We start from the raw sequence: 19,629 nt of genomic DNA, 5'->3' as shown, positions 1-19,629 counted from the left end.
ATTCCCATGGCTTGAGCTATTCAGCTTTTGTTTTAGACTGGTGGAACTGGCGCTGACTTTTCATTCTAATGAATGATGAATGTTCTGTAGCCAAAGGTAAAGTTCCTCGAGTACAGAGGTGAAGAAGCTATCAATGTGGATTAGGTTATTAGCAGGACTACTATAATACAAACACCAAAACAGACTGCATTCAGCTTAATTTTGAAAGTATTTACTGAGTTGAGACACTGGGGTTACAGATAGGTAAGACATGTACTGTACTCTCAAGAAGCTCATAGTTTTATAGAGGAGACGGGTATCTAAATATATAGTTGACATGCACTGTGTAAGTACACTGATGGAGTGCGAGATACCCAGGTGACAATGATTAACTGGGAAAGGCAGAGAACACGGAAATGCCACTGAGGCTGGGTTCTGTAGGATAAGGAGGAATAAAATCCAGATGACCAAGGTAAGTAAGGAAAAGGCATTTTAAGAGAGCGAACAGCACGTACAAAAAGGTACTTGGTTCAGAGAACCTGGAGTACTTTGTTGTGCCTGGAGTATAAGGTGTGAGTTCAGGGAAAGAGATAAAGCTGAAGAGGTCAGAAGGCTCAGATTAGAGACCTGCAGTCAAGGATGTACTTCAAGAAATGTGGTTAACATGAAGGCAGAGAAGGCAATATTTCAGAAAGATCATCAGGGAGGAACTGAAGAAGGTAGACTGGCCAATATGAGACTACTTAAAAGGCACATATGATTAGCCTAGATGAGAGATGATGAAGGCTTGAACAAAGAGGCTAGCAGAGGAGATGCACAGAAGATGACAGATTTGAAAGGCATTTGGGAGACAGAACTGACAGGATCTAGTGACTGCCTGGAGAGCAGCCGAGTAACGGTGTCAGAATGGAAATAGGGAACAAGTGGAAGAAATGGCTGTTATGGTTAGGTAGATGACGTCAAGCAAGACAGGTTTTACTAAAGAAGGAAGAAATCTACTGTAAAGATTAGTCACAGAAATGGAACAGAGTTTTTTAAAATTCAGCGGAAACTATTTTTAAAAAAACTATAAATACAATTTTTATCTAATAAAACATGCATGTTACTCCAACTTTTTTAAGTAGATGGACAAGACTTACCCTAGCCAAGAGCTCAAACTCTGGAGCAAAGTTTTGGCAAGGTCCACACCAAGGAGCATAGAAATCAATCACCCAATGGTTTTTCCCTTGTAAAACTTTTTCATTGAAACTCTGAGGTGTTAGATCTATAGATGCTTGAGGTAAAAATCTGTGGTAAAGGATCAAAATTATTTTCCATTATACACAACCAAAGTAAACATCTAAAATAGAATACTGCAAATCTTTCTAAGTTAAAAAATGACTTCAAAGAATGACAATGTAATAAAGCACAATCTTGTCCTGGTAAATTGTATTTCTTCACTAAGTACTTTAAAATGTGAGAACCTTAAACAAGTCCATAAATTTAGCTACAGATGTGAAAGGAAGGTAAGCAGCATTGACTATAATTTATACAATGATACATATTTTGATTACTCACCCTAGACCCCAGATTCTTAGGGAATAAGCATCCCTATTCCAACCATTGTAACTACTGAAAGAAGAAAAAATATGTAAGCTGTAAATGGTATTTTCTATCATTAGATATGTTCAGAAAAACAATCTCACTGTAGCAATTTAAAAGGTAAGTTTAGCTGATTGACTTCATCTAGCATCTTTCTCAGACACACTTAGCTACAAATATTGCTTTTAAGGCTTCCCAAGTATGTTTTTCTTTAGTCTGATGTCTTTTGTGCTCCAGACTTGAATGTTCAGCTGCCTGCTGGACATCTCCCACAGACCCATGCTAACAGTAAAACTCAAAATATCCAATGCTTTAATTTCTGAACCTTTAGTTATTGCTGTCAAGTTCTTACCCACTTTTTTAAGACTCACGTCGAAAGCCAGCTCATAAATGCAGCCGTTCATGATTGCCTCTCATAGCTGTGATCCCTTTCTCCTTCGAAATCCATGGTTCATTTTTACTTTTTAAATAGTATTTATATTCTGCCTTGCATTTGAGTTTCTTACCTGAAATGTCATGAGGTGTTTTGTAAACAGCATGGGCACTAAGACAGACCTGAGTTCAGACCCCAACTTCAAACTTTAGCAGCTGTGTGACTTGGGAAAGTTATCTAACGTATGTGAATCAGTTTACTTATCTGCAATAGTCGGAAGGGTAACAATTCTTATTTCTCGTGGTATATGTGAGGACTAGCAGAAATAATGTGAGCAAAAGCATCTAGTATAGTACCTGAAACCAAATAGGGACTTAATAAACGTTCGTCCGCTTCTTACTTTCTTCTTTACTAGACTGTCAGCTTCACGATCATGGGACTGTTCTGACACTTTTCACCTTCTAAACTTCTCATTACCACACTATCTTAACATGGTGAGCTCCCCAAAATATTTGGGGGTTTAACTTTTAGTTACTTAGGATAACTTTTAGTTACTTAAGATAACTTTTAAATTTTAACTGTGTAAGTAAATGATTATATAAATGTCTTCAGATTTTAGAGAACACTTACTGATATTGATAAGCGTTATTTGATTTTTGGGGAAAAAATCTTATCTCAGGGTATCTCCGAACATTTTCTTGGGCACAAAAAGAATGATATTGTTGGCAGTCTATACTGCCCACGTTGATCAGTCCAGTTAACGTCTATAAAACAAAAAAGATAAGTAAAATATGAAAATGAATATATGTATGCATATACATGACTGAGACACTGTGCTTACATCAGAAATTGACACACTGTAACTGACTGCACTTCAATTAAAGAAAGAGAGATAAGTATAACAAAGCGATTAGAATAAAATTACCTCCGTAATTATTTTATATGTTTATAATGGAGAAATCATCAATATGAGATGATTATATTAATTATCAGTGATTTTCAACAAATAAAAATTGCAAAAAGCTTAAAACATAATAGAACATTTATAGTAATGAACTAGAAATCTAATTTTTATAGTCAAGAATTTATGTCAATTATTTCAGATTAAATAACTGATTTTGTTCATCTATTACACTGGGAAAATTATGTATTTCTAAAACTCAAAGTGTTAGAAACCAAGAATTAGTGAAGTTCTTTGCAACTTTATTTCCAAAGAATTACTTTTTCAAATGGAGACATGGGTTGCAGGAAGCATACTGAGTCATGCCCAAATTAAAAAATTTTATTGAAAAGAGCAGAAAATTACATTATCATAAATGTTAAGATACTAGAAATAAATTTAACTCCTGGTTTGTTCACTATTTATCCTACAAATAAATATAAAACATAAGTGCATTTTCCATTCTGGTATTTAAATAATTTTTTCCCAATCTTTTACGATTTACAACAATCTATTTGCAGGAAATTAAAAAATCTTTTTCATTGATCAAGGCCATTTTTTTTTTTTTTTTACTTTAGAGTCTCACAATACAGTGAAGAAACTCTAAAAATGAAAGAGTAGAAAAGAATTTTAATATGAAATAAAGGGGATCTTTGGGTTGACATTGGCAGAAATTCAGTCAAATTATGTTCCAAGTGACACAGAAAAAGAAAAAGTGTAATTATTCTATATCAATTCATATACCAGACAGAAATAGAGCTGAAATCTAATTGGTATATAAAAAGTGATCACAACTGTTATTAAGTGATAATCTAGAGGTGGGTTCACGCATCTCAATTTCAAAATAACTATTAAATAAACATTCTCAGTAAATGTTAAGATTTATAGTAAACTATTTTACTATACCCGGGCCATTCTTTTCCATTCTGGCATTAAGACTTGGCATGGATGACACCATGGAGAATAGAAATCAACCATCCAGACTTCATCATGTTTTCTCTGTTTAACTAGTTCAGTGAAAGTGGTAGGTGTCAAGGAGATCACAGAAGGATTCATAAGATCCTAAAGAGAACACAGCTTTTATCATAACAGATATAAAAAAGGGTAGTTCATATATTCTTGGCACATTGTTGGTATATGTCATCTAGAAAAGTTCTTGTTTTTGAAAAATCAAAAGATACATAAGGATATTTAAAGAGAATCTATCGTGAAATATTTTAAAAAGCAAGAAATGATACTTTATTTTTAAGTTTGGATTTTGCCCATCAGTCTTCTTAAATCAAGGTGTATTTTCTTATTTCTATGTGTCACTAAAATCATTCTAGGTAGAGAAAAGAGGAAACTTTAATTAAGGATATGGGTAGATGAGGCAAGAGATCCAATAGTTGGCCAGATGTCTACATAGGCCATATTCTTTCTGGAACCTGTAATTTGGTTGGAAATGACCCTTTACTTATTAATGGAAAGCCTAAAAATTCCATTTTTCTGACATTCTGACTGGAGATACTGCACGATCTAAGATCATTTGCTCCAAATGCTGTTTTAACAGAGCTTCAGTCTATCATGATCGAGTACTACTAATGGAGATGTTAGCTTCCCTGGGGAAACTATAAAAAAATGACACACAAAAATCTGTTACTCTGGAGGAGGAAGAGATGGGAAGGACAGAGAGCAGAATGATTACTGCATGGATAATAAGCTAGAATTGTTCATTTCTTCCTTAGGAGGCCCTGTAACTATTTTAGTCAATTAAGACTATTAGGAAAAAAAAAAAAAAAAAGAGGAGATGGATGCTATAGATGTAGAGCACTCCTGTGCTAATGACACAGCAGGCGTGGCAAAAGCTGCCTAGGCCTGAAAAAGCCCTCCGCTGCCGGCTGGACTAACACTGCCCTTAAACACACATTTCTTGGAATTATCCAAGAATGGGGCTCACTGTTACCTCATCTATATGGGACCTGAAAGAAATAATCTGCATTAGTTCTATCAGAGAAAAAAGGGAAAGGGGAGTGACAAGGCTTTATGTAAAAGTTATAATTTCATGTATTCAATAAATAACTGTGTCCACTAAGTACAAGGCATGGTACTAGGTAACAAACAAAACATGTATTTGCTATAAACTCTGAGAATAAATCTATAATAAGAGTAAAATACTAGAAAATTTAAAAAATTTTGTCAGAAAAAGAATAAATCCTACTATTAAACATTATTAAATGTTCATACAAAGTGTATGCATATATGGAAGAGTGTATACCATAGTCTGTAACTTAACATACTTCTACAAACTCCAAGATCTGTTCAGCAGAGTGATGTCCTTCGTACTCATGAACGCTGGACTGGTTGAACACCACTGTTGTTGGATAAGCCTGAATGTTATACTGTTAGGAATGAGAATACAAGTTAAACAAAGATTTTATACATTTTACCTATTTGTTTCAAATTTATAACCAGTTTACCTTTAAGTAACAACAACAAAACTGTAAAAACTCACTGCTAAAGTGGCTACATTTAGCAAAGGAAATAGATTTACAATTGTACTCCTGAGTACTTGACCCTTATTACGCTACTCCATTACTCGTAAAATCCATAGGCACCGAAACTCTGAGAAGTGAGTATGGGTAACTATGAGCTTAGTCCTTTTCTACTCTCCTGAACCAAGGTGGATGAGGCTGTAAAGAGCGGACCAATTTCTAGCTTAAGTGTTTTTCTGAAACCATAACAAAAATTCCAATTTGTCTAGAAGTAGAAGAAAATCAAGGAAATAAAATAGCAAGAATAAGGAAATAAATTAATAGTTCATGTGTACACAACCATATTTTTGGTTAAAGAATTATGAATCATGCTCTAGGAGTGTAGTCACTTTTTATTCTTTGCTCAAGACAGTTTTTATGGTAAAAAATACTGTAATTTCCTCCTCAGAATTAATATGCACACACTAACCCAGAAAGCATCTCTATTTTAAATTTTTATTTACTTTTTAAAACGTTATAGAGATCCCTGTTTGTGGATTTGCTGGAGCTGAACTATGCATCCTCAAAGTTGACAATCACTGCTTAGCAAATTGGAATCTTTGACTAGGATTCAAAAATAATTTTAGAAAAAATTATAGAAACACTTAATCTTTTGTAAATGACTGCACATAACCAATTATATAAACAAAACAATTTTATCTAACATTTGACAAGTCCTTACTATGCACTGAGCACCCTTTTAGCACTGAAACATAGTTTCTCATCTGTTCCTCACAATTCTATTCAAAAGCAAAAATTACTAAGTCAACTTTATAGATGAGAAAACTGAGGTACTGAGAGATTAAGATGACTTGGTCAAAGTCAACCAATTAGTGAGTAGTGAATCCTGGCCTCTACTCTGAGTGAATTTGATTCAAGAAGTTTCAAATCTTTACATTTTACTTAATTATCTATACGATATTAATAGTGGTGGTTCTATTTTTAGCTTTTTGAGGAATCTCCAGTTTTTCATAGTGGCTGTACCAGTGGCTGTAGACTCCCACCAACAGTGAAAGAGGGTTCCATTTTCTCCACACCCTCTCCAGCATTTATTATTTGTAGACTTTTTGCTGACAGTAATTCTGAGCAGAGTGAGGTGATATCTCATTGTGATTTTGATCTGCATTTCCCTAATAATTAGCAATGCTGAACATCTTTTTAATAGCCTGTTGGCCATCTGCTGTATGTCTTCATAATAATAATTACTGAAAGTCATCAGATATCCAGTGTTCAAGTTTCCCCAACTGGCTTTTTTTGCAGTTGGTTTGTTTAAATTGCATCCAAACAAGGCCTAAACACTGCATCTGAATGATATGTCTTTTTAAGTCTCTTTAATATCTTCTCTTCTTTCAATGTTTTTGTTTAATAAATTGGTATTTATCCCATAAAGTTCTCTACATGCTAAGATTTGAGGTCTGCACACGGTGTCACTTAACATGTCCTTCTGTCAATGGATTTCTTATACACTGGTATCTGAAGGCTTGATTTGATTTAGGCTTTTGCCCCTCAAAAATATTTTATACATGGTATTACATACTTTCATCGAGGTATATAATTTCCAGTTCTTCCTAGAACTGAAGAGTGAATATTTATTAACCTAAGAAAATTTTTTTTATGTAAACAAAGGTTTCAAAAACCTTGTTTGTTTTAATTTCCTTCTATTAATTACACTTGGAAGACAAAGTAAAAACTATGGAGTGACAAAAGGTAGTATTACATTTAAAAAAACCTCAAAGATCTTAAATAACTGGAAAATCATGTATTTTATCAAGTCAACTCAGTATTTTTCTGAGTTTCATAAATAAGACCATATCTACATTGAACCACATATAGTCTCTACATTTTAATCCCATCATAATTTTATATCATTTTGTTGAAGTTATTTATTGAAATAATTTATTACTACTCTAAATGTAGATGTACATTTCAAAGTTACTTTACTGCTTTAACATTAGACTGCCAAAAGGTCTCTATTTTACAAAAACATTATTTAGAATAAATTTTTTTATACTTTGTCTTACCATGTTACAGAGTCCCTCGTGAACTGTACAATCTAATGTACCAAACTTAAGCTGACCATAAAGATGCTTTGATGCTTTTCGTAACTCTGGCAATAAAGCTCGACATGGTGGACACCACTACAAAACAAAAAATATTCACAAGCACTGAACTAAATGAAATAAAAAAAGACATCATTTTTGCAACAAGCAATATTCTAAGTAAGATAAACCACAACTTAGCTGTAAGTCTTATGCATTTATATACTTAATACTTGGAGGCGCAGGTATATCAGTGCTCTCTTAGAGGCAGTATGTGATAGTGGCCAAAACTGAGTAACACGTTTTTAATATTTATGGTTCAAGGTTATCTAGAAAATGTCTTTTTGCTGTGACAAGACAAAATATGACAACACTGAGATTTGACAGATAAAAATAACTTACAGGGGCAAAAAAATCAACAAGCCATGGTTCTTTGTCATTGGCAGGAAAATTTTGAGGTCCAAGTGTGGTAACGTGAGAATTAACACTTTCTTTGGCAAAGGCAAGTATATCATATAGAATCTTCTTTCCTTTGAAATCGAGAAAGAGAAAAATTAAAATTTACATTCTGCCTTTTTATCCATAGAAATACTTCAAAGTTTTTATACTTGAAATATTGAAGAGAAGAAGATACAGTTATGAGCAAACTGATTTTGAGGTTTTAACGTTCTGAATACTACATACACAGTTTGCTCTGTCAGGAGTACCCTTGCCTTTACTGTTTCTTGGAGGATCAGATAAAATGTTCAGATCTCTTTGTAAAGTTCCTTCATCCTTGCAGGCAGAATAACTTCCTTCTAGTGTTCTTTGAGTTCTTTTTCTTTACCTGACTACTGTTATGGCCTAACTCTTAAATCTGTTTCTTCGACCTAGCCTTTTTATTTTACAAATTCGAAACCTGCTTTACCAACTACCCAGTGGAAATATTCACCTGGATGCCGTATACACATTTCAAAGATAATATACCCAAATAAAAGTTGAGTCATTTTCCCCAAACCTGCTCCTTTTTTTCTCACCATCCCTACCTCAGCAATGGCATTACCATCTACTAAATGCCTAAATAAGATTCCCCAGGGTGATTTCTGCCTGCCTCCTTTGCCCTTTTACCAGAGCTCCATCCATTCTATCTCTTACCATCTCCAACCTCAATTTTGGCTCTTGCCTAAATTCCATCTGACCTACTGAAATAACCAAGCTGGTCTTTCTGTCCTGTCTTCCTTAACTACACTTTCTACATTGCTGCCACAAACAAGTTACAAAAACATTAAGTTGATCATGTTGTTCTCCTTGCTTCAAGGCCTGTGATGATTTGCTGCTGTCTAAGAATATACTCCTTGGTGTGGCAAATAACAGCTTTCTTAGGACCAGTACATAGTCCATTTCCCCAGGTTCCCTCTGATCTGTTTACTCGATAGTCAGTATTAAGTCAAGCACCTACGATGTGTCAGGCCCCATTTAAAATGCCGTAGGGCATGTTAAATATAAGATATAGACCTTCTTCTTAAAGAGATCACAACCCAGTAGAAGAGAAAGAAACGTTTTCATAAATATTTAAATAGAGTGATACATGACACTACATTCTCCTGCTTTCTCCTTATTCTTTAGCTGCTACTGCTTGAATTTCTTTATGAATTCCTCTTTGACAATCCCTTAAAAGTGATCCCTGGACCCTGATCTTTTCTCTTCACTTTTAGTCAAGCTCATTCTCCCAAGCTTTAGTTACCATTGATATGATGATTCTCTGTTGATTATCTGTATCTACAGTTTCAGCCCAAATTCCTCTCCTGAGGCCCAGGCCTATACTCAAGTGTGAACTGGGGGTGTCTACTCCATGTCAACTCCTCCTCACTGAATGGTGCCATCAGTCACTCAACTGCCAATTCACCAAGTCAGAAACTTGGGCTTCCTCTTATTCCCCTACATCTAAACACAATCATCAAGTTATACTGATTTTGTATTCTTGGTATTTAAAAAAATCTGTCCACTTCTCATCCACATTACCGCTGTTTAGATAAGGCAGCCATCTTTTCTTCTCTTACATAAATGACTGCATCAGACTTCTATCTGTTCTCCCTTCCTCCAATTTTACTTTTATCCATTCTAGGCAGCCAGTCACCTTCCTAAAATGTAGAACTGCTTAAATCATCTCTCTGCTTAAATCTATGAATGCCTCTGCTCTGCCTCTAGGATAGAGTCCAAATTACTTTACCTGACAGATAAAACATATAATTTGGACCCCTGGTGCCCTCTCTAGCCTCAAGTCTCATTCCTTTCCAAAATTCAACATTAGAGCTATCCTGAAATTCTTGCTTTCTAAAAATAAATGAGGCTTTCTATCTCAGAGTCCAGGAAAACATTTGTTGGTTCCTGTGCTTGGCATGTGCTTGACACATCTTTATTTGGGAAACCATTACTTCTACTTTAGATCTCAATGAAGAGATTACCTTCTCTTACCTCAGAAAATTATTTTCTTTCTGTTCTTCCTCTGTGTAACCCATACTCATATCTTACGGTAGCCAGTCTCTAAGACTGCCCCCAATGATCCCTCATGTACTCATACCACTGTTGTACCAGGGTTGGTGTGTGTGACCAACAGAATATGGTGGATTTGACAGTTTATCTTGTCTAAGGTCAGATTATAAAAGATTGTTGCTTTTGTGTATATGTATGTGTCTCTATCTGATTGTTCTGGGAGAACTGAGCAGCCTTACAGAGAGGCCTGTGTGGTGAGGCACTGAGGCCTCCCAATTATCTGAGTCGGCTTGGAACCAAACCTGCCAGCAGTCTAACCTTCAGATGACCAGAGCCCTTGCTGACCCTGATCGCAACCTCATGAGAAAACCTGAGCTGGAACCACTGGGCCAAGCTGATCTCAGATTCCTAGACACCAGAAATTGTATGAGTTAATAAATGTTTACTGTTTTAAGCTGCTAAGTTTCGGGGCAGTTTACTACTCAGAAACAGATAACACTCCTTCAAACATTTTAAAACTTGCCCCTTTACGTGTCCGTTTCTCTACATAATGTCCTTTTAAGATAGAGATTAAGTATAGTTCATTATATCCTACTCCCTAGTATTGTAATTGGCACATGTTTTATGCTCAATACCTATTTAAATAAAAAATAATACAAGTTATGTTATAAAGATAGTGGTAACACAAAAGGAAGTACTTGGGTATTCATGGTATATTCCCAGGGAAGAAAAAGCTTTAAGCTAAGTTTTGAAGGGTGATTTAGAGTTTACTGAATATTTTTAGGGGCAGGGAGAAGTAATTACAATGTAGGAGACAGAAAAATCTTGTGTGAAGGCACAGAGGAGTGAAAGAACATATTTTTAAAGATCCATAAGCAGCTGATGCTGATTATTTGGAGGGTAAAGGTGGGAGATGAGGCTGGGAATATGGGCACAGGCAGATAGTGAATGCTCCCTATTAATTTAACAACTGTTTACTTAGTTCCTACTATGCACCAGCATTTTAGGTGCTGGAAATACAGTGGTAAGCAAAACAGACAAAGTCACTGCACCTATGCTAAGGAATCTAAAGGGTATTCTAAAAGAGATCAGGAGATTCAAGGCAGAAAAATGAGTGAATGTTCTAGGTATTCTAGGGTAATAACTCTGCAAATAAAACAAGTAATTAGTTGTAAAGAGAAAATGCTACGAAACAGAAAATTGTACTGAAAGATATTATAGCAGATGACCAAGACAATAAACCTGAAATGAGGTAGCAACAGAGGAGAAATCTATGAAATATTTCAGAGGTGAAAAAGAATAGAATTCCATTATTAAAACTTGGGTCATTTCGAGCACTTTCAGGAGGCGGCATAGTTTAGCATGGTTACAAAACTAGGCTTTGGGTATATCTGGATACAAACTCTGCCTTTACCAGTTACTAGCTGTTTGTCATGGGCCAGTTACTTCATCTTCCTGAGTCTCAGTTTTCTCCCTTGCTGGACTGTTGTGAAGATAAAAATGCAAATGCAAAATATGCAAAAGCCTTTAGAAAAACATCTGATTTATAAGAAATACTGAACAAGCAGTAGTTACTGTTAAGTTTATCTTGGCAAGTCTTTGCTCATAGATCCTTCAGTCTACAGGGCCTCACCTGATTTTTTTATTTGCTTTGGGAAACTTGAGCATTCAAATGTCACCTCAATTCAAACATCACCACCTCCTGACCTCTACTAGGCAGAAGTTTCTTTATTTGATCCTATGATTTATACATAATGGTCATTATAATGTTTTCCATATGTTCGTACAAATCTCCCTCCTCTCACCCTCACTAGATGCTATATTTAGTAGTTTGTGTGTCTCTTTTGCTACATATGACCTTTTTCAGGACAGCCACGATGATGTATCCCAAACCCTAGGAATTGAAACTGTATTTACATACTGCAGGGCTAAAGCCCCAAACAAGCTGAAATGTAGAGATGCAGTTATAAATTCAAGAAAGATAAAAACACAGTTAATGGAGGTGTTTGGTTGTCTAGTGTTGTTGGCACACTTGAAACTGTATGTGTTGCTTGTTTTTGTCAACAATCAAGACCCTTACATTCCTCACTAGCCTGATATATCCTGAGTTTTTGCTGAAATACTGATCAAAATATTGGGTAGAAAAAAGGGATTTATTTTAAAAAGAGGAGGGAAGATAAAACTGTATGTAATTCAAAACATTTTCCCACAAAAACAAATTTACTAATAAATGAGTGAAGTTATTTATAATAATCATGTCTATATAAAACAAGGTAAAAAGTACAAATAAAAATTACTATTTGAAAATGAAAAAGTTTTTATCATTTTTTTCCTTCTTACCATGATGAATTTCAAATTCTTTGGTTCCTTGTCCTTTGAATACTGCTAGACATGGCTGAAAAACATAGAGATTACTACAGACGTCTGGTGCAGAGGCACAGTCAAACTTGCCAACCTAAAGTGGAAAGAGAAGGTTCAATCTGCTGAAAACAAAATCTTATGCATTCAATTAAATATTCATAAAGATAATCCAAAAATGACACTGCTCTAATAACACACCTTCTAAACGTTAAGTTAATGGACCATGAAAATAAGAGACAGAAATCATTAGTTTACATTTAACACTGAAACTAAATTAAGTTTAAAAAAAAAAAAGCCTCCTAGAGATTTCAAAATCCTGAGGAAATTTCCAAGAAAATATTAAGTGCTTTAAGAAACCAACCCTTCTAAAAATGTAGAGGGTATTACATAATCTTGGGATGGGCGAGAAAAAGAACTTCTTAAGACCCTAGAAGCAGAAATAATAAATAAAAAGGTTGACATTTTTATTCAATATGGAAAAAAACCTAGCAGGCAAATGATAAACCAAGAAAAAATATTTGCAGCATTTAAGACAGAGGATCCATTAAGAAATAAAAAGATAAACATCCCATCAGGAGAAAGGAAATGGGCCAGAGGCATACACAGAAAATAAAGCAGAAAGCAAATAAATGAAAATGAGTATTACTAACATATCACTTCTGGCCTATCAGAACAGTGCTGATTATAATGAGTGATAATACCAGGGTTGGCATGGGTGTAGTGAAACGGTCACTCACATGCTGTCAGTAAGAACATAAACTGATACAAACTTTCTGGAAGACTCTGGTAATGATGATAAAAAACTTTTAAGAAAATATGTAATCTTGGTTCAAAAATTCCTCATACTGTATTTTTGCAGTATATATTTTTGATATAAAAATGGAAACAACTTAAAAGTCATCGGTAAGAGAGGATTTGTTAACCAATGACAGGATAACCATACAGAGAAATGCTGCTTAGTCTTTAGGATGATGACTGATACATACATATACATTTCCATACACACATATACTATACTGGTATACGGAAAAATTTTTACCACTGAATGGAAAATTTTACAAGAGAATACAGTAAATCCACTTTGATTAAAAAGTATATATATAAATTTACATGTGTGTATCTATCATAATGGCCATTACAATATGCATATATGTGCACACACATACACCCACATACCATACCGCAGTTAAAAAGTTTAAAAGGTTATACAGTAAATTCTTAGTAGGTTTATAAACAGTGATGAAAATATGGGTAATTCATTTTTGTGCTTGTTTATATATCCTAATTCAAAATGAGCATGAATTACTTACATAACGAAGTAAGACTTTAAGAAAGGGAAAGCTACCCTATTCTATATTATACATTGCAGTAAAACTGTGTAATACAGATTTACCACACACCAACTACTCAAGAGAAATGAAGGTTAAATATTAACTTTTAATAGAGAAAAAAAAAAAACAAACCAAAAAACCCACAACAGAAGAACAAAAGCATTTAGGGGTTTCTTAACCTAGAATTTCAAATAAGCATTTTTGTTACTTAAAACATAATTTTATGTATTAAATTAAGAAAGCACACAAGCATAAAGCTAGGCAGAATATATTTTTCTTACTTGTATATGTTCATTTTTAAGTAGAGTTTTTAGTTTCTTCAACTCGGGATCATTTGAATTTTCATTTTTTCCAAAATGAAAAAATAAGAGCCACCGATGATGAGCCAGACGATCCTTAAAAGTGATTTTAAAAAGAAGTGATAAAAAAAGAGAAATGTCAGAGATGGGAAATCCTGAGTTCTAATCTTTGTTTCTTTGAGTTAATTTTAACTATCCTACCCATTACTTCAAAATACTGTCTAAAATTCAGACCCAGCCATATTCTTCTTTTGTAGTTTATCTGAATAATGCTATACACATCAATTATATAATATTACAGAAAGAAAAGAGTCACTAAATTATAAAATTTAAAGTGGACGACTGTGCCAAGAAAATACATGGTTTTTAACTACAGCTAAACAGCTGAAAGGTGAAGAAGTCAAGATTTTTCAGATTTAATGAAAATTCTGGGATCAATAAGAGGAATAAAATAACTGATTCTACTATAAACTATTCTGAAAGTTGCTTAATTCTCAGTAAACAATACAAATAGTCCCGTAAGCGAGAACAAAGCTCCAGATCAGATCCAAAGTTGCACTTAGTGATCAAAATCTTGCCTTTTCTGGTGCTCTTCCTGAAGCCTTGCTTCAGAATTAGTTAGGTTTTCTAAAACCACAGATCCATCCTGAAGTCGAAACCCCAGCAACCCTAGCATAGCAGTTCAACCTAGATCAACTGACATATATATAATCCTCTGAAACTGCTACTCTCTTTGAAATGAATAAAAATGCTGATTTTAAAATGTTAAATAAAATGTTAGGATATGAAAAATATCCTAACATTTATTACTATTATTAATAAAAATATTACCTCTAGTGTGTTTGCTGAAAGTAGTTCAAAGTCTGGAAGATTCTGCATTATTTCCAAATATATTTCTCTAGCATCCAATGAATTAAGAAACTAGAATAAGAGAATCATATTGTAATCTTTTAAATCAACATCCATTTATTTTAGTGTTTTTTTCAGTTTCCAGAGAACTTTTAAGAAAACAAATCACGAAGTTAGTTTTCAAGCTAATTATTCAAATAATTACCTTCAAAAAATAGTATATCATATTTACTTTGGCAATTATCAAAAAGTTGTATAACTGGGTGGTTTCTTAAAAATAGTGATGTGAAATGAATTCCATTACTAGGTGTTTCATTACTAGAATTTTTTATTAACTGTGCTGTGTATTCTATGATAATCTCACAATAATCTGGAGTGACCTATGGCTCATGAGGAAAAGCTGTATTATGTTCAGTTTAATTTTAATGCCAACCATATTTTACAGAATGCCAAAGCTTTACAAATTCTTTAAAAATTGTTAAAACACTAGAATATTTAATGATCCAAGATACTTTATACTCCAATCAATAACCAATAGGAACTGAGATAAGAACAAATTATTGTTGGAAAACTGGAACAGACCTTATTTATTACAGAGGTTTTCAGAAACAATGTCCAAACACTAAACTACCTAAGAATTTCAGAGAGTAAAATGTACTGATAAAGATATATTTAAAATATATTTTAGATTTAGGTCTCTTATTTAAAACACAAACCACTGAAATAGGCACATTTCAATTCTAACAAATCTCCTTTATTTCTATCTATATTTTATCCTCAGCATATTTGTCTCATAAAAGTTTCTCTACTGGTCTAATTCTCAATGAAGCAGCTTCTATTATAAAAAGCTCAGAAACAGTTACATCAAAAAAATGTATACAAGGGTTGATGAAAAGTTTATTGTGTATCTTTAATTATAAACTACCTAATAATTCAAATATTATTTAAAAGACCTAAAACTCCATTAAAAATGTGTAGGAACTACTACTCTATTCACAGCTTTTAATAGTGTTTGACAGGAGAATAATCATATGGATAGAAACAGTATGTATTTCATAAGAGAAAACTCAGTTTTTCTGCTTAAAAAAATCTATACACACCACATCAACAAAAGAAAGGACAAAAAAAATCACATGATCATCTCAATGGATACAGAAAAAGCATGTGATAAAATTCAATATCCATTCATGATAAAAACTCTTACCAAAATGGAACATATCTCAATATGATAAAAGCTATTTATGACAAATCCATAGCCAACATAATACTCAATGGTGAAAAGATGAAAGCCTTCCGCTAAAATCTGGAACAAGACAAGAATGCGCACTCTCACCACTTCTATTCAACATAATATTGCCACAGCAATCAGGCAAAAAAAAAAAAAGAAATAAAAGGGATCCAAACTGGAAGAGAAGAGGTAAAAATGTCACTATATGCAGATGACGATACTATATATATAAAACCTAAAGACTCCACACAAAAACTACTAGAGCTGACAAACCAGCTCAGCAAGGTAGCAGGACACAAGATCACCATAAAGTAATCTGTTGCACTTCTTTACACTAACAATGAAATATCAGAAAAGGAAAGTTAAAAAAAAATCCTTTTGAAAATTGCATCAAAAGAAATAAAATATTTAGGAATAAACCTGACCAAGGAGGTGAAAGACTTCTATGCAGAGACCTACAAAATATTGACTAAGGAAATTAAAGATGACTTAAAGAAATGGAAAGATATCCAAGATCTTGGATTTGAAGAATTAATACTGCTAAAATGACCATACTACCCAAAGCAATCTACAGATATAATTCGATCCCTATCAAATTACCCAGGACATTTTTCACAAAACTGGAACAAATAATCCTAAAATTTATATGGAATTTATAGGGAATCACAAGACTCCGAACTTCCAAAGCAATACTGAAGAAAAAGAACAAAGCTGGAGGAATAACCCTTCTAGACTTCAGACTAAATAGAGCTACAGTAATCAAAACAGTGTGGTACTGTCACAAAAACAGACATATGGGTCAATGAAACAGAATAGAGAGCCCAAAAATAAACCCACAAACCAATGATCAATTAATCTTCCACAAGGGAAGCAAGAATATACAATGGAGAAAAGACAGTCTCTTCAACAAATGATGTTGGGAAAGCTGGACAGCTACATGTAAATCAGTGAAGTCAGAACACTCTCTCACACCATACACAAAAATAAATTCAAAATGGCTTAAAGACTTAAACATAAGACACCATAAACCTCCTAGAAGAGAAGACAGGCAAAAACATTCTCTGACATAAATCTTAGCAATGTTCTCCTAGAGTAGTCTACCAATGCAACAGAATAAAAGCATAATAAACAAATGCGACCCAATGAAACTTACACGCTTTTTGCACAGCAAAGGAAATTATAAACAAAATGAAAAGACAACCTAAGAAATGGGAGAAAAATATCTGCAAATGATGTGACTAACAAGGGCTTAAGTTCTAAATATACAAACAGCTCATACAACTCAATAACAAAAAAACATAAGCAACTCAATTCAAAAATGGGCAGAGGACCTAAACAAACACTTCTCCAGTTAAGACATACAAATGGCCAACAGACACATGAAAAAATGCTCAATATCACTAATTATCAGAGAGATGAAAATCAAAACTAAAATGAGGTATCACCTCACACCAGTCAGAATGGCCATCATTAAAAAGTGCTCAAATGATAAATGCTGGAGAGTGCGGAGAAAAAGGAACCGTCCTACACTGTTGGTGGGAATGCAAATTGGTGCAGCCACTATACAGAACAGTATGGAGGTTCCTTAAAAAACTAAAAATAGACTTACCATATGATCCAGCAATCCCACTCCTGGGCATATATCCAGAGAGAACTCTAATTCGAAAAGACATATGCACCCCAGTGTTTATAGCATCACTATTTACAATAGTCAAGACATAGAAGCAATCTAAATGTCCATCGACAGATGCCTGGATTAAGAAGTTGTGGTATATTTATACAACAGAACACTACTTAGCCATAAAAAATTTAAAAAATGCCATTTGTAGCAACATTGATGGACCTGGAGATTGTTATACTAAGTGAAGTTAAGCCAGAAAGAGAAATACCACGTGATATCACTTACATGTGGAATCTTAAAAAATGACACAAATGAACTTATTTACAAAACAGAAACACTTTGAAACATAAAAAGCAAGCTTTTGGTTACCGGGGGGAAAGGGGATGGGGAGGGAGTTTGGGATTTGCAGATACTAACTACTATATATAAAATAGATAAACAAGGTGTTACTGTATAGCAGAGAAGTATGTTCAATACCTTATAATAGCTTATAATTAAAAAAGAATGTGAAAAAGAATATATATACGTGTATAACTGAATCACTATGCTGTACATCAGAAATTAACACATTGTAAATCGACTATACTTCAATTAAAGAAAATCTATACCATAAATAATCTCAAAAATCTATGAAATAATTAGTTACCAAAGGGCTTAAAAGGCCAAAACAGAAATCTTTCATGCCTCAGTACTACAGCTCATTCACTTTAGTCATGTTCATCAAGGATAACAATACTCCTATAAGTAGCTTATATAAATTTGTAAGTTATGAATTCACTAGAACTTTATTATAAGCCTGCTTGTCTTAGAGTAAAATTTGGTAGTTACATCTGTAAGTATCTTGTCTAGCCTCTGAATTTCACCTGCCAGACACATCTACTTAGCATAGTGTTTTACATTTTTAAAAACATGAATGCATTTAGGAGGGACAAGGACTATTTAATTCATCACTCTGTGTTACTACGTTTCTAATATCACTCATTTATGTTTCCTAAGATCATATCTGAGCTTGCTGTTTTATATCAAAAAGCCCAAAGATCTCACTAAAACACAAGATTGTAATACAGAAGGCAAGAGCCTACATTAAGTGTTGGCCAGGGTACAGGCAATCCTCACGAGCTAATGGCACAGTGTAAATAAACCCAGCTTTTCTGCAGGGCAACCTGGCAATATGAATTGCATTTGAAATTGCTGCAGCCAATGCATTCTAAACAGATAATGGAAGAAGTGCACAAAGGTGAACCAGATAGTTCTTTACAACACTGCTTACAATCATGAAAAAGTAGAAACAACATATATATCAAGAGATGACTGATTAATCTTAGTCCCATTTAGTCAACTGAATACCATTCACACACACAATATAATGCACTAAGTAGGCACAATATATAGTACTCATTTGCCAGCTACTCCTCTAGGGATTTGGGATATATCAGTGGAAAGTCCAAACTTAAAATTTATTGCAGGAGAAAAATGATGAAAGCATAAATAAGTAAATTATAATGTATGTTAGAAGGTGATGAGTGCTCTGGTTGCAGTGAAGGTGGATTATGGAAAGATCTTAAAGACAGACACAGATTTTCCTGATGAATAGGGTATAGATTATAAGGTATGAGAAAAAGAGAAGTCAAGAATGACTCCAAGGTATTTTGCTTAATGCTAAAAAAAATTTTCATCAACTGAGATAGGGAAAATCTCTGGGTAGAGCAGATTTATGGGGAAACGTTGTGAGTACTGCTACACACATCTACATTTGAGACATCAATTAACATCCCAGGGGAGACACCAAACAGGCTGTAAAACATGCAAGTCTGGAGTGGAGGGTCTGGGCTGAAGATGAAATTGGTAAGTCGTACGCATGAAGCCATAATTATATGCACATGTAAGTAGAGATCTGAAAGACTATGTACCAAGATCTGATGATGCTTGCCCATGAATTTTGTATCTTTCTTTATACATTTATATACCACATATGACTTTCTGTAATGAATATGTGTAATCTTTATCAACATCAAAAAAAGAATTAAAGTACAGAAAAAAAACTAC

At 33.9% G+C, this 19,629-nt stretch overlaps 1 protein-coding gene across 1 annotated transcript in view; it reads right to left on the bottom strand.

Moving 5' to 3' along the window:
• Positions 1-19,629, bottom strand: part of DNAJC10 (DnaJ heat shock protein family (Hsp40) member C10) — a 45,616-nt gene that overhangs the window by 5,185 nt on the left and 20,802 nt on the right. Inside the window, exons 11-20 of the mRNA XM_010991648.3 lie at positions 14,717-14,806; positions 13,868-13,981; positions 12,235-12,349; positions 7,825-7,952; positions 7,405-7,521; positions 5,150-5,251; positions 3,780-3,935; positions 2,564-2,697; positions 1,537-1,590; positions 1,119-1,266 (exon numbers count right to left, since the gene is read on the bottom strand). Of these exons, the coding sequence (XP_010989950.1) occupies positions 1,119-1,266; positions 1,537-1,590; positions 2,564-2,697; positions 3,780-3,935; positions 5,150-5,251; positions 7,405-7,521; positions 7,825-7,952; positions 12,235-12,349; positions 13,868-13,981; positions 14,717-14,806 (1,158 nt within the window). The remainder of the gene's footprint in view (positions 1-1,118; positions 1,267-1,536; positions 1,591-2,563; positions 2,698-3,779; positions 3,936-5,149; positions 5,252-7,404; positions 7,522-7,824; positions 7,953-12,234; positions 12,350-13,867; positions 13,982-14,716; positions 14,807-19,629) is intronic.

The sequence above is a fragment of the Camelus dromedarius genome, chromosome 4 (genome assembly GCF_036321535.1).
Source record: "Camelus dromedarius isolate mCamDro1 chromosome 4, mCamDro1.pat, whole genome shotgun sequence".
NCBI classification, from domain to species: Eukaryota; Metazoa; Chordata; class Mammalia; order Artiodactyla; family Camelidae; genus Camelus; species Camelus dromedarius.
Note: the sequence above shows the minus strand (reverse complement) of the source record. Positions and strands in the feature narration are given on the sequence as shown.